Consider the following 14,692-nt stretch of genomic DNA (forward strand, 5'->3'; position numbering starts at 1 on the left):
CCTCCTTGTAAAATGGTAATCTTTATATATTTCCTTATTAATAGGAGGTGACACAAAGTTCCTTTGGGGTAAGGTTGTATTTTAAATATCTTATCCTTGCTGTGCCACTACAATAGATATTATAAATTAACTTTGAATTAACTTGACTACAACAGTCATGGAATTATTTGTGCTAAAAACTGTTTATATAATTCACTAATTCAAATGGCATAGAATTTTAGAGATGAAAAAAAATTCAGGAATACTATTAACCCACATACACTACGTATCTACACTGGAATATGTGATTCCTTCTCAATCAAATGTAAATTTCACTATGTCTTTTTAGGCCAGATGCTCCAATAACTAAACATAACTTAATTTTTTATTATTATTAGAGTTTAAAAATCTCCATAATAAGCAGCAACACATTCTTTTTTCAGAAAATTTGTTCATCATGATAATCAGATATGCTAATAGAAATTATTTAAATTATTTAAACCTTACTAATTCTACAACATGTGCTTTGTATCTGAAGAAATGTCAATCTACACTAAAACATGTTGTGCTGGCCTCAAAATGTTCTGGATTTCCTAAACTAATCTAATGTAAACAACATTTCTTAAGAGTATCTTTAAAATGAATATTATATAACCATTTCTTTCTTCATAACACTGTTTTTTCTCTATAATTGCCTCAAATTGTTCTTTGTAGTTTATCACACATCCCCAAATTAAGCAAGAATTCAAGAACCACCCCCTACATGTTTTCAATGCTGCTGACTCAGCTGACCCCTTGACAACTGAACTCTATTTTACACTAACTTCATCTAAGCAGCTAAATCTGCTCCTATTTTTCTTGAAACTCTATAGTATTCATAAATGCCTAATTTATAAAATAAAAGATAACTGAGTTCAATGAAGTTAAGTGCTGCATTTTCCAAGCTCCCATCTCCATATGCTTCTACTCTTTCATGCCTAACATAACTGCTGTTACCAATTTTTACTACATTTTGGCACAAGCAAAAAGTAGAAAATATTTTTATGAAGAACAACACAGCTAAAAATGTTGCACACCATTACTGTGAACAAAAGCAGGTACCTCTGTCCATAGAAAATAATTTCATTTCAAAATTTCAAACAAGTAGTATTTTAAGAGTAAGACCATAGTCTTAAGTACAAGAATATTATGTGGACCTAAAGTAAGTATATCTGACTATGAAATAAGCAAAATTTCATTATTAAATATCAATTAGGTTGCTACTTCCCCATTATACCCAAGTAGCTCTTCCTTGTCACATTTTTCTCCAGGTGATAAGCCTTTTGTTTTATTTATTAAATCTTCAACACACTAAAAGTCTTTAGATACGAGGATCATTTATTCCTCACTAATAGGCCACTTGGTAATGTGGCCTTGGTAATGTAGTAATGTGTAATTTCTTAAACTCCACAAATGAAAGACAAGGGAAAGGAATGCTAACACTTAATGAAAGGATCCCAAGTCACTGTGCTTGCCATCTTGCTTTTCTTAACAACTGGCATATTACTTTTTAAATGCATTGCAAAAGAGTATATGTACATAAGGATTCTCTCCTTTCTGGCTTACCATTTCAAATCTTTAAATACTAATTTTTCAGAATAAATCCTTTTCAATCAACTAATAACTCCTCAAGTTTTCAATGAAGGCCTATAATAACCGACCTATTCTCATTTCAGTACCCAGAATGAAATACTGCTTTATTCAATTTTATTTCCTTTGATGTAGTCTCATAGTAAGATACACTCTATAGTACAATACAAAGCAAATCTGAAAGTAAGTGGTAACACCTAAATGTCTTATCGTTCTTTAGGCAAAATACAACCAGAAGAATATAAAATTATTCTATGATTTTAAAAATTATAAAACAAAACAAAAACACTACTACAAAGGTTATAACTTTCCTATCAAAGAATCCTGCCAATAAACATCTTATGATGGGACTCACAGCATTTATTTTCAGTAATAGGAAAAGGAAGAAATAATAATTCATCAAATTACTTCTTTGGCAATTTATTAGTGTAGCAACAGGTGATGTCACTATAGTTTAAAGTTATGAGTATCTTCAATATGAATTCTATTTTGGGGCACTTCAAAACTGTCATTTAAAAAATCACTTTGAAATGACAGAATAATAAGCACATAAAATTTGAAGCAGCAGAACCTTCCAAAATTCTAATTTTGCTTTCAGCTGTTTTGAAAGTCCTCCCATGAATTAATAAATTTTTAAAAAAAGAAAATATCAAGTGATGCATAATTTCTTTTTTATTGAGATATAACTGACATGTAACATTGTGTAAAGTGTACAACGTGTTGATACATTTATATACTGCAATACGATTACCACTGTAGCATTAGCTAACACCTCTATCATGTCACATCATTATCATTTCTTTTTTGTGGTGAGAACAATTATGATCTAGTCTATTAGCAACTTTAAAATTTATAATACAGTACAGTCATTCCTTGCTATCTATGGAAAGATTGGATTCAGGACCCCTCCATGGACACAAAAATCTACGGATGCTTGTGTCCCTTATATAAAATGACATAGTACAGTTGGCCCTATGTATCTGCAGGTTCTGCATCCACAGATTCAACCAACCAGGAACTGATCCATGGACTGATCCACAGACTGATTAATGGTTGACTGAATCCACCCTTGAGGAATCCGTGGAAAAAGGGCACACCAGACTGCTGACTACAATCACTAAGCTGTGCATTAGCTGTGAACTTTTTTATCTACTAGTTGCCAGTTTGTACATAATATCTTTACTATTTCTGAAGAAAGAAATTAGTTCACTTTCAAAATATCTGCTATGCTATTCCTCTAAATGTTGGCAACAAAAGGTTTTCAGCACTTGACTCCATATTTTGATGGGTATTCATTCAGCAAAATCACTAGCAGAGGGTTTGACTTCCAAACCCAGGAAAAATAGAAAGAGAGACTGAATTTTCTAAAATTCTAACTTTGCATATAAAAGTTGTATATAAAATAAAGTGTACCCTAATACTTTGGATTTGTACCCAGCTTCTCTTTTGTTCCCAGTTGCAGAGGTGAATTATGACATTTTGTCTCCCATTCAAGCCTCAATCAACTGCAGTCTAACTTCTGCCCCACTACTCTTCTGAAATTGTCCAAGTTTTACAGTCTAAGATCTTTGTCTCTTATTTACCAATCAAATCCTTAGCTAACCTTCCTGAAGTACCTAAGGCTGCAGGCATTCTCTCCTGCTGGAAACAATTTCCTCCCTCGCCTTTCCTGGCCTCCTGCTCTTGTGATTTTACCCCTAGATCTGTGCTTATCCTTCTACATTCACTTGGCTCAATGCTCTTCCTATACCAATCTTTTCAATGTCTCCCCATTCAACACTTGGCCACAGGGTAATTTACCTACTCCTAGTCACAATTCTCAAGCTTTAACCACTTTTAAAATCTTTATTTCCCAAGCTTAGGATACAAATATCCAACTGCTTACTAAACCTAATAGTTCCACAGAAATGTGAAATTCAGCATATCTGAAACTCCGCTAGCTTTCCTCATGAGCCTAGAAACATTTCTCCTTGAAAGTCTATTTCTGTAACAGGGAAAAGCTAAATCGGACTCCAGGTTCGATCTGTTTCTTTGACTTTAACCTTTGCTTTTTGTTGTTTTTGTTATTATAATCATACATAATGGCCTGCCTCAGGGAAACCTGCCCCTCTGCCTGAATGTTAAACTAAAGTGCCTCTGTTCAGTTCACAGGGAGACAACCTCACCCCACCCACCTGTGGATGTCTCAAGAAAGAAGAAGAAACTAACATATCCCCTCACGGAGGCTGGCCATTCCACGGGGTATTTGCAAAACTTATGGCCTTTTGACTGTACTTACTCATCTCCTCCCTCTCTCTGTGCTATAAAAGAAGCTGGCATCCAAACCCCATAAGATGGTTTATCAGAGACACTAGCCTGGCATCTTCTCCGTCTGCCGGCTTTCTGAATAAAGTCATATTCCTTGCCTCAACACCTCGTCCCCGATTCATTGCAGCGAGCAGAGCAAGCTTGGACTCCGTAACATCTCAATCAAAAGGATCCACAACCACCCAGTCACCTGAAACTAATCCTAGACCCCTTATTTTCCCTCAACCTCAGGTCACATCAAACACCAGATCTTCATTCTTACTTCCCTAAGGCCTCTCAAATTCATCTTTGCTACTATCCCCACTGCCACCGCCTTTCTTCACGCCATCATTTCTCATCTTGGCCACAACAGCCTTCTTACTTCATATTTATTGCCTCCAATATCAATGTCTTTTTCACTGCTGTCAGAATGACCTTTCCCAATTATAAATATAGTGTCATTCACAGCTTAAAATTCTCCCAACCTGAGGATAAAGGACTAAGCATGGTAATGACCTACCTATTCGGAATAATTACCCACCATGCCCACTGATGCTTCGGCAATATCTAATTTCCTACAGATCTTGAACATATCATGTTACATCAGAGTTCTGTGACCTGACTCAACTCTTGTCTCTGACTGAAATGCCCTCCTCTGTCTTACCACACTCCAAAATCCTGACCTTTCTACCAGAGATAGTTATTCATTTATTGGTTCATTTATTCCTTCATTTATTTTAGGCTTAAGAAACAAAGGATTCTGCCCCAAAAGAATAGAGACTAGATAGAAGACAAACAAGTATTAATTAACATTAATAAAAACAATAATAGCTAACATTTACTGAACATGCACCAGGTGACAAGCACTGTCCTAAAGGGCCTCACATGAATTCATATTTATTCATCATGACAACTGTGATACTGTGATATAATAAGAAATATATATTTTGGTGTTCATCCTGGCTCCTGAAACAGTACCATAGCAATAAAGGCAAAAGAAACATCTTTTGTTATAATATTTGGTTTTTATCCCATTTCTGAAATAGTTCCAGAGCAATGAAGATAAAAGGAGCATCTTTTGTTATTCCTAATGAGCTTCTTTCAAACACACTTGAATTTATGTTAATGAGGTGACTTTTGGAAAGCCCCTGAGGATATGGTGGGGGGAGGGGGGGAAGATGGATGCTAGAGGAATCAATCACATGATAGAGGGCTGGAACTTTCAGCCCTACTCCCCCAACCTCCAGGGAAGCAAAAGGAATCAACAGAAGATAAAACAGAAAAACAATAGAGAAATCAATGAACCCAAAATCTGGTTCTTTGGGGGGGAATAAAATCAGCAAAATTAATAGACCTCTAGCTAGGCTGATAAAACAAAAAACAAGAGAGAATATATAAATTACCAATATCAGAAATAAAAGCAGATCCTACAGATCCTAAAAACATTAAAAATAAAAAGGTAATATTTTAAGCAATAAATTAAATATCCTTGATTAAACTGAAGATTCCTTGAAAGACACAAATCACAAAATGACTCAAGAAGAAATAAAAATAATAATAAACAGAATAACACAGTATCTACTAAAGAAATTAAATTATACCACTAAAGTTAGAAACCATGTTCTTATTTGATATTCATTTAAATCAGTCTCACATTTATTGGAGCTGAATATTACAAGTGAATCTAATTTAATCTTTTTATTTCACATGAAATGGCCTCAAATAGTATTTTTAATGTTTTAGTACTAAGAAATTCTTAACTCATGGTACTTACCACTCAGTCACTCAACATCAGTAGTTTTAAAAATACGAAAATAACATTTAATAATAAAAATCCACTCTAATATATATATTCTTGAAATTTATATAAATATATAAATTCCAGTACTCTTGTTTACCTTGCCATATATATATACATAGAAAAAGCTAATTTGGGGGGGCAGGGCGGGAGGGGGGAAGTTAACTTTTTATCAAGTCTCAAGGAAGAAAAATTCACAGCATAATAATTTATTAATTGTCACTAGAATGATGACAACCACTTTGTATACAGCTCCTTTATTCACTCTTCTGCAACTCTGAATAATCCTTTGGCTCAAAATGACAAATGAATTCTTTGATAGTCATTAACAATTAAGCTACCAAAAAAAAGAAAAGAAAAGAAAGAAAGAAGGGAGAAAAATATCTCAGAATAAAATATGAAAATATGCTCAGGACACTAAAATTTTAAATATTGTTCATATTATCTTCATCAGAATATGCTACAAAAACTAAAAGAAAAAAAACAGTCTACACAGTAATAAAAGCTATGTCAAACCACAGCTCTAATAATTTTATGAAAGATGAAAACCACAACAATTTCAAAGCATCTAATATATGAAGCCTAACTGAGCAATGACAAGTTTTTTTTTAATATGAAAATGGTTAAGTGGCTTCTATATTTGTTCACTGAACTGATGCTTGCTTTTACCACATTACATTTTGCATATTATAGTATATGAAGCAACAAGCATTTTTTTAAACTTGGGAGAGAGGGAGCACTGAACAGGATGAAAAGGATTTCCATCACTCAAAAAGAATATTTTACTCTGATTTCATAAAATGGACACTACTAGAATTCAAATTATTTTTCACTGTTACCTTCTTCCTTTATTACATAACAAAAAGTGTATTTTACCTACTTATACTGCCTAATTTAAGAACTTCACAGAAACCCTACTTTTGTTCATTTAATATTAAAATAATTTTATAACCTTACTAATAAGTCAAACAACACCTTCACATAATATTATATAGGTAGAAATAACTATAACAATTAGTCATGTATTACTTCATAATTTTTTCACTATTACTTTATAAAGATATGATGTTTCTGTGTCCTTTCTTTTGGGTTTTATGTAATTGTATATAAAAGGAAGAAAAGTTGTTTTAGATATAGATTCGTTATTTCTATTAAGTATGTTGATACTTTACAGGTACACATTACAGGTTTCTAAAACAAATTTCTACATAATTATTACTAGTTGTTTTTTTTCAACTGACATTACCTACATATGGATTTTTCAAATACTCTGTTGGTTGACTCTAAATATCATTTGATTATCTGAGGAATTCTGTTGCTTTTTATTGCTATTTAAGAAATTATGTTGGCATTAAAGAAAAAATGGTGGAAAAAATGTATTATGTGAAAAGAACAAAAAGGTCCTACCTGTTTCAACCTCATGAAGAAAGTCTCTGTGAAAGTCTTTCTGCTGAAATACCAAAATCGCTCGTTTGCAGGGTACACGCGGACTACTGTCTCCAGGAGAAAGCGGACAGGCTCCACCACCTCCGTGACTACCATATCCACCGCCACAGTCATGTACACTCGTTTATCTGCAGTAGAAATTTTCTGTGTTTTATGCCGGCTTTATTATTACTTATTTAAGAAAACAAAGTTAAAGGACTAAGGTTCTTTATACTCCCGTTACCTGCTATGTTTAATTTTAAATGTTTTATTGTCACTTAGATTAAATAGGTAACCAAGTTTCCCAAGTATGTTTCTCAACACTCCTGATCCCACCTTAATCAAATGTTCAAATCTCCTCTGATAACTTTAATTTTTCCTTCTCAAAATCAGGCCCTTAATATAAAAAAATAAATAAAATAGAAATTTCAGAATGTCTTTTACACTAAAACTATCTTTCAGGTTTAAAAAAAAACCCTGGAAAATCACAAAGATCTGCCCTTTCATTTTATAAAAAGAGATACTAGAAATTATTAGGTCTGTTTGATAAGTTGCATGGGAAGGACTGTCAAATCAGAAGAGATGCTCAACCTTCATTATGTTAAATTTGTTTGGGAAAATGTTATTAATATTTCAATGCTGTATGCTTTAAGGGAAGTCCCTAGAGATTTGTCAGTACCCTCATTGTCCATAATACATATTAACCATCAGGAAAATTATTGACCAAAGCTCTAATGTATAATTTTCATATATATACTCTATACATAACATATAAAATACGCTATATATACTCTCTCTATATAAAACATATAGAGTACACATACACATATATACTCTCTCTACATATAGAGAGTATATGTACACACTACATATTTATAGTATGTATATATATTTTATATACATAAAATATATATCAGAGTCCTGGCAAGTGCTTTTAGACAACAGTATACTGTTATCAGTCAAAATTTCAGTTACTATTTAAAATGTTTTCTTCACCATAGCCTTCCTCTAATTTGAATCTAGACTTTCTAGACCAGTATCTATTGGTTTCCTTCAGTTTCACTGTGATAGGTTGAAATATGGATTTCATTTTATTCTATTTACCCTGCTTGAAATTCATTGGGATTTTTGAAACTGTGGTTTGTTTATTCCATATCATTTTGTCATTTCTTCATTATTTTTAAAATATTTTTAAAATTTATATTGTCTACCATTTTCAGTTCTCAGTTAAAGTTCAAATAACAAAGCCTACCATTAGAAGAAACCTTCAATAGTGTCTTTTTAACCATTATACAACATTTATACTCATCAACTACACTTCTATTAATATCATTAAACTCAACAAAAAATGTATTACGTTCGTACTAAATACAAGCCTTCTATCTGCCAATTCAAGAGGAACTAGGATTCTCTAGACATTGTACTTGACCTAAGGACCTTATAAAGTCTCAGGGGAGTAAAGTAGAGGGGTTAGAGAAAATAACAAAACGCAGAATACAATATACAACTTGACGTAGTGAAAAGATCCAAGACATTTCATCTCTCAGGGCTTCAACTTTTGTAGTTTTGATTCATGACTCCTCTCAGTAATTTATAATTTCAAGAACACCATTTAAAAATTTAAGAAATTAGGTCAACAATTTTGTGTGGCATATGAAATGATTTTAAATTTAAAATACATTATCTTTTGCATTAGAAAATTATTGTAATATAGTACTATGTAGTTTCTTTTAATTGAACAAATAAATTTTAAAATATGTATTTTTTAAAATATATAATTCTTTTTTATTTTTTTACTATTATTATTATTTTGGGGCCACACTTCATGACATGTGGGATCTTAGTTCCCCAACCAGGGATCGAACCTGCACCCACTGAATTGGAAGGCAGAGCCTTAACCACTGGACCACCAGGGAAGTCCCTAAAATATATTATTTTTAATTGAGGACCAAATAGGTATTAAAATACAAAATGAAACTGAACTATGTGTTAAGAACAGGTAAAAAGTGCTTTTATAAGGTAGTATTTGAAATTTCTATATTTTACTTCAAAATTATCAACTGGCTTATTTTTTCCATTTTCACGTTGATTTTCTGAATGATTATAAGGAAGACGTTTACAGACTGGTATTCACAAGCTTGTATCCAGAAATAACAAACTGTGGTGTAAAAATTATTTATTCCTAATATATGAAAAGCTAAATTTTACATAATCATCATTATTTTTCTCTCTTTTAGCCCTCATTTTGAAATAGCTTGATGTGTGATCAAATGCATGCAATTTATGGAACTGGTAAATACTTTTATTAAGGAAATTCAAAAATAATTATCATTTAATGTTCTTCATTAATATATTATATTTCCATATCAGTATTCACTAATGTTCCTGTCTTTAACTGAAAGTCTATTGTGGGTATAAAGTAAATAATATAAAACTAAAGATCAAACAAGCTGATCCATTATTTTCTCAATATAAATTATTGGTTGAATCACAGTATAGCATTTAGTAGAAGATTATAACTCATGAGATAAAACTAAATTTTAGTTTAAAGGCAGAAGGTGGAGGGGAAAAAAAAAAAAAACCACATGGGCAATTAACAGATATCTGGATAAAATAGGAATAAAAATAAATACAATGGGAAAAATGACAAATGAGCCTACTTATCATCTATAAATTCTGTTCAACACTAACATATTAAACAAAATGAAAAGGTAAACAACTTGGAAAAAAGTATTTGCCACAAATGAAATCCTAAACATACATTACACTAAGTTCCCGAAGGTCAAAAGACTGGAATGAATAATAGTAAATGAAAAGATATAAGTAATCTGTAATATAGAGAAAAAAAGTTAAAATAGTTATCAGATATGCAAAAATTCCAGAATTTGCTTCATCATTTCTTTCATATTCTTCCATCATTTCCCTCTTAAATAAAACAACTCTATAATGACATATGAAACACAAAGCCCAAATATTTTCTTACATAATGTAACAAAATTAATCCACATTATCATTGGGGGGCTTTCTTTTGAATAGTGGAGGTTTTCCCCATAGATGTATAAAGCACGAAAACAAGAATAATTCTATTTAAAAGCACCAGAATTTTTTTAAACATGGCAAAACAATACTGTCCATAATGTAAATTTTAAAGTAAATAATAAGGAATTTTTTAAGAAAATTCACCTTTTGGGGTTTCTTCATTAAGTGCCAGAAATATTGGTGCATTGGGGTTCCACATGCCAGTGATAACATAAGCTCTCCCATCATAGCTCTTCCCCATGGATTCCTATAAAAGTTCAAACAGGAATCACTGAGAATATATACACCAAAAAATCATCATTTTAAATTATAAGTATATCTTACTTTAAGCAATCCAATTTATTAAAATTTGAATTTACAAACAGGGGACTTATTTTCTTTTTTTTCATCCCACAGAAGCATTTCTTTAAATATTAAATTCTCCTACAGCTTTCTCCAGAGTTTCTATTTAGAGACACATACTCTTGGATAAAAGGAGGTATACCCTTACATGCTGACTCACAAAAACATAATACTGGTATGAAGTTATATTTAACTTTATCTTAGGCTGGTTGTCAAAATCTCACATACCTACACATACAGGATATATGAAGTTTCTATTAAAACTATGGTACGGATCTCACTGAAGATAGTTAAACTGAATTAATAGCTAATCACAGGAAAATAAGTCAGGATTTTTCTTCCAATGTTCTAATTTTTAATATATTCTTAAAATATTAATGTACTTTATCACAATGAATACCTTTAAAGCTAATACTTTTTATTGCCTATATGCCAGATATAGGTGCACTTTCTAACAATCATAAATCAATATTAGGAGACTAATACTGGTTTGTAATCAGCACTCAAGGTAATTAACTATCTCCCTCTACCCTCATACTTATTCTCCTTCTGTTCTCTCCTTCTCCTCTTCTTCTTCATTTCCTCCACTCCTTAAGACTTTTACCAAGCCAGCTCTTGACTCTCGCTAAAGCAGCAACTCCACAACTATATGTGGCCTTGAAAGCAAGGCCACACGTAGTTGTGTGTGTATGTAGTGTGGGGGAGCTTAGAGGTTGTCCCGTGGGAGAACAGCACACACATACAAATATGTGCACGTGCAAAAGAGTATTATCCACAGTACTTTCAATTTTCTGTACTGATTTCCTTATATTATAAATGGAGAGTGCGAAAAGGGTCAGACTAAAAGAGAAAAAACTTTGTTTTCAATATTTCCCCCACACAGATGCTTCTCTGAATCCCTATGAAATTATTGTAGTCATTTGGCAATTACTATGTACATTTTTCTAGTGTACGCGTGATATTTCACTAATCAGATTGTATATCTTAAGTGCAGGGACCCTGAATTCCAGAGGTGAAATACACTCAAGGCCATGTAAAGGAAACCCACTCAGTACCTCCAACACACTTATATATTCATATCTTTCTCTCTCCCTCTCCCTCACTCCCTTCCATGTGCCTATCCTCTCTCTCTACTGTCTAATTAGACGTTCAGAACAAGAATGAGCACCTGACCCAAAAAAATCCAGTCCATTTCTGGACAAGAGCTCGTGCTATGCTTGAGTCCAAAAAAATGAGCTAGACCAGTCAAATTCTTTCTTTCAATTAACAAATACCAAGGAAAGTGGGCAGTTAGCAGCGGGGCTGAAAGGTTTTGATAAGAAGTCAGGTGATGATGTCAGGCCACATACAAAACGAAGTTATAACAGAATTTAATGTAGGGAAAAATATATAAAGAACAGCAGAGTACTAGGAAACTGCTAAGTGGTAAGAGAGAAATGGAGAAAACAAACACCGAAAAAATCCTTAAAAATAATTAATCATGTAGTCAAAAAACAAAGGCAGATACAAAGGAGGCAAGTTGAAGGGGAGGAAAGAGAAGGGCAGAGAAAAGGCAGGGAGGGAGAGAAAAGGGCAAGGAGGGAGAAGGGGAGGAGAGGGAGAAAGAGGGAAGAGAAGGAAAGAAGGGGGGAATGGAGGGAGGAAGGGAGGCAGGGAGGGGGAGAGAGGAGAAGGTGCAGAAAGACAGAAGGTGGGGCGGAGCACCAGAGGTTGAGAGAACAGGGGCAGCAATCAAGAGTCTCACAGAAAGAGTAAGCCCATGGCAGGAGGAGAGGCAGACAGGAAGAGACCAGATAGAGACCACTTTGCAGGTTTAGGTACAATTTCATGAAGATCAATAACCTCTTTTGCCTTTAAGGTGCTCTAAGTGAATCTTTGTTTCTTGTAACCAAAACAGCCTAACCAAATTAAGCATATTTTTATTTCTTTTTAGTCCTCACAACATACAACCACAATAATACTGTCTTACACATCAAAAGCCCTCAATAAAAGTTTCTCTTTATCAAGTCATTTTTGATATTGAACTAGACATTTCTATTACATAGCCTGGCTTGCTCCCATCCCCTTATGAAGATACTGCCACAATCTTTGCTCTAGAGTTCTTTCCTGACTCCTCTGCATGCCCCGGCTCCCCCAAGAAGGCTGACAAGATCAGGGACATCAGGTAAAGGACATCTGGACAACAAAAGCCTCTGCCCAAACTAGGCCAGGCTGGAACCACCAGATGCCCTCTTCTTAAGAAAATAAACTGGGAAATATAATGAGAATATGGCACTTTGCAATGGAAACATAAGCTGAAGAAACATGCTAATTCATACTAAGCCATGAATGAACTACTGTCAAGTTATGAGTAAGCTGAAGCTATGAGGTCAAGTAGGCAGACAGCAGGGTAAAGTACACAGATGGCATCAGAAGGAGGAGATAACACAAAAAAATAAAAATTAAAAATGTAAGTTCATGCTAATCCATCCATTCATTAAACAAATATGAGCCTACTGTGAGTCATGCTCTATACCTGTGCGTATCCAGCAAGGAAAACAAAACAAAATGGTCCTGACTTTATGGAGCTGACAGGCTAATGATTTCCAACCAGCAGTTTGTGACCCATTTGTGGATCATAAAATCAATTTAGTGGATTATGACCAGACTTTTTAATCAAGTAGAGGAAAAAAACTGCAGATTTCATCACACATGTAAGGGTTAAGAATTGTTTCATAAAAATTTTACTTTAGCTTTTTTATACATAAAGATTACAAGTATACTGGATTACAATGTAAATTTTATTTCTGTGAGTCCAGCTACTAGCCTAATGTCAATAAATAGTTAATTGTGAAGATCCACAAACTTTCTGTGGCATCTCTAGGACTTTTTTTTTTTAATATTATTTTATTTTACCTGCTTCTGAGTTTTTATAAAAATGGTATTACATTGTTTTTAGTCTTCTGTGACTTGATTTTTTTTTTTTAACATCTTTACTGGAGTATAATTGCTTTACAATGTTGTGTTAGTTTCTGCCGTATAGGACTTTAAGTTGTGCTCCAGTTCCAAGAAATCTGACTCTACCTAGTTTTCAGCTTTTTGGTACATTCCTGTTAGGCTTTTCCTAGGTATCAATGGCTATGAATTAAAAATTCTCATTTCCTTATTCCTACTACAAGTATCTTCACCAAACTATTCTCACTCACTACAGGGAGAAAATTGAGAGTCTGTTATCTGTACCCACAAAAAAACCTAACTAATTTTATTTATATATGATTTTATTTACATACTATGTATAATATATATATAAGTAATTTGGCTATTTGACTAAAGAATATATTTCATTTATAAGTATAACTTTCTCTTTCATGCAGATTTTATATTAAACAAAATTTATAAATTTATAGAAAAGTCTCACTTCATCTTGCTTATTTAGCATTCAGGGAAGAAAGTCAGCATTCCTTAAAAATTATTCAAGTCAAATAGAAAAGTCTCACAAATTCTGAAATTAAATATAATTATACACTTTTAAAGTTTGTCAGAATAAAGTGCAAGGTGAAATTTGTTTTCAAAGTGTACACGTATTTGGACGTCATAGAAGAAAAAGTATTAACATCTGGCTCTAGAGGGCAGAAATAAGACTAATTAGGCAAAGTTACAAGGAATATGATTTCAGGTGATTACAAAGGTATAACCTGTAATAACCAGAACTGTCCCATAGTCTTCATTATAAGGTAACCAGTTCCTTTTTATTAGATGTAATCTAGCTAAAGCTCAATAACCGTGTATTAAAGATAGCATGAAGATTAATAGCATTGGGTAATAACAAATCACAATTGCTGATAATTGTACATATAAACCCTCCAACTTGACCAACTATTTGTGGCACAGGTAAGCCCACTGCTCTTTCCAGGAGCTTCAGTGCTGACAAGTCCTTTGATTTCAATATAGACTCTTAAAGGTGGAGGGCTGCACCACAAGCAAGGCACTAAGACTAAGGGGGATCAGAAGTTCATGCCAGGTCTGTAACTCTATAATCTAAACTTAGGTTTAATAGAAAAATCTTTGCCAGTGATTCATCTTAATCTTTTAAACTCTGAAAAATCATTACTAATTAGGATCTAGGAGCTTATAAGTGTTTAATGTCCCTGAAACTACCTCCTCACGGAATTTTCAGGGCTCCAAAATGCTATGCCCTGCCTTAAGTAAAACCAC

The 14,692-nt window shown here is 33.2% G+C and overlaps 1 protein-coding gene across 3 annotated transcripts in view; it reads right to left on the reverse strand.

Moving 5' to 3' along the window:
* Window positions 1-14,692, reverse strand: part of RABGAP1L (RAB GTPase activating protein 1 like) — a 655,755-nt gene that overhangs the window by 533,801 nt on the left and 107,262 nt on the right. For all 3 annotated transcript variants that reach the window (XM_061185687.1, XM_061185686.1, XM_061185688.1), the window contains exons 9-10: window positions 10,301-10,403; window positions 7,100-7,266 (exon numbers count right to left, since the gene is read on the reverse strand). In XM_061185687.1, coding sequence (XP_061041670.1) covers window positions 7,100-7,266; window positions 10,301-10,403 — 270 coding nt within the window. The remainder of the gene's footprint in view (window positions 1-7,099; window positions 7,267-10,300; window positions 10,404-14,692) is intronic.

Source organism: Eubalaena glacialis, chromosome 3, assembly GCF_028564815.1.
Source record: "Eubalaena glacialis isolate mEubGla1 chromosome 3, mEubGla1.1.hap2.+ XY, whole genome shotgun sequence".
Taxonomy (NCBI): Eukaryota; Metazoa; Chordata; class Mammalia; order Artiodactyla; family Balaenidae; genus Eubalaena; species Eubalaena glacialis.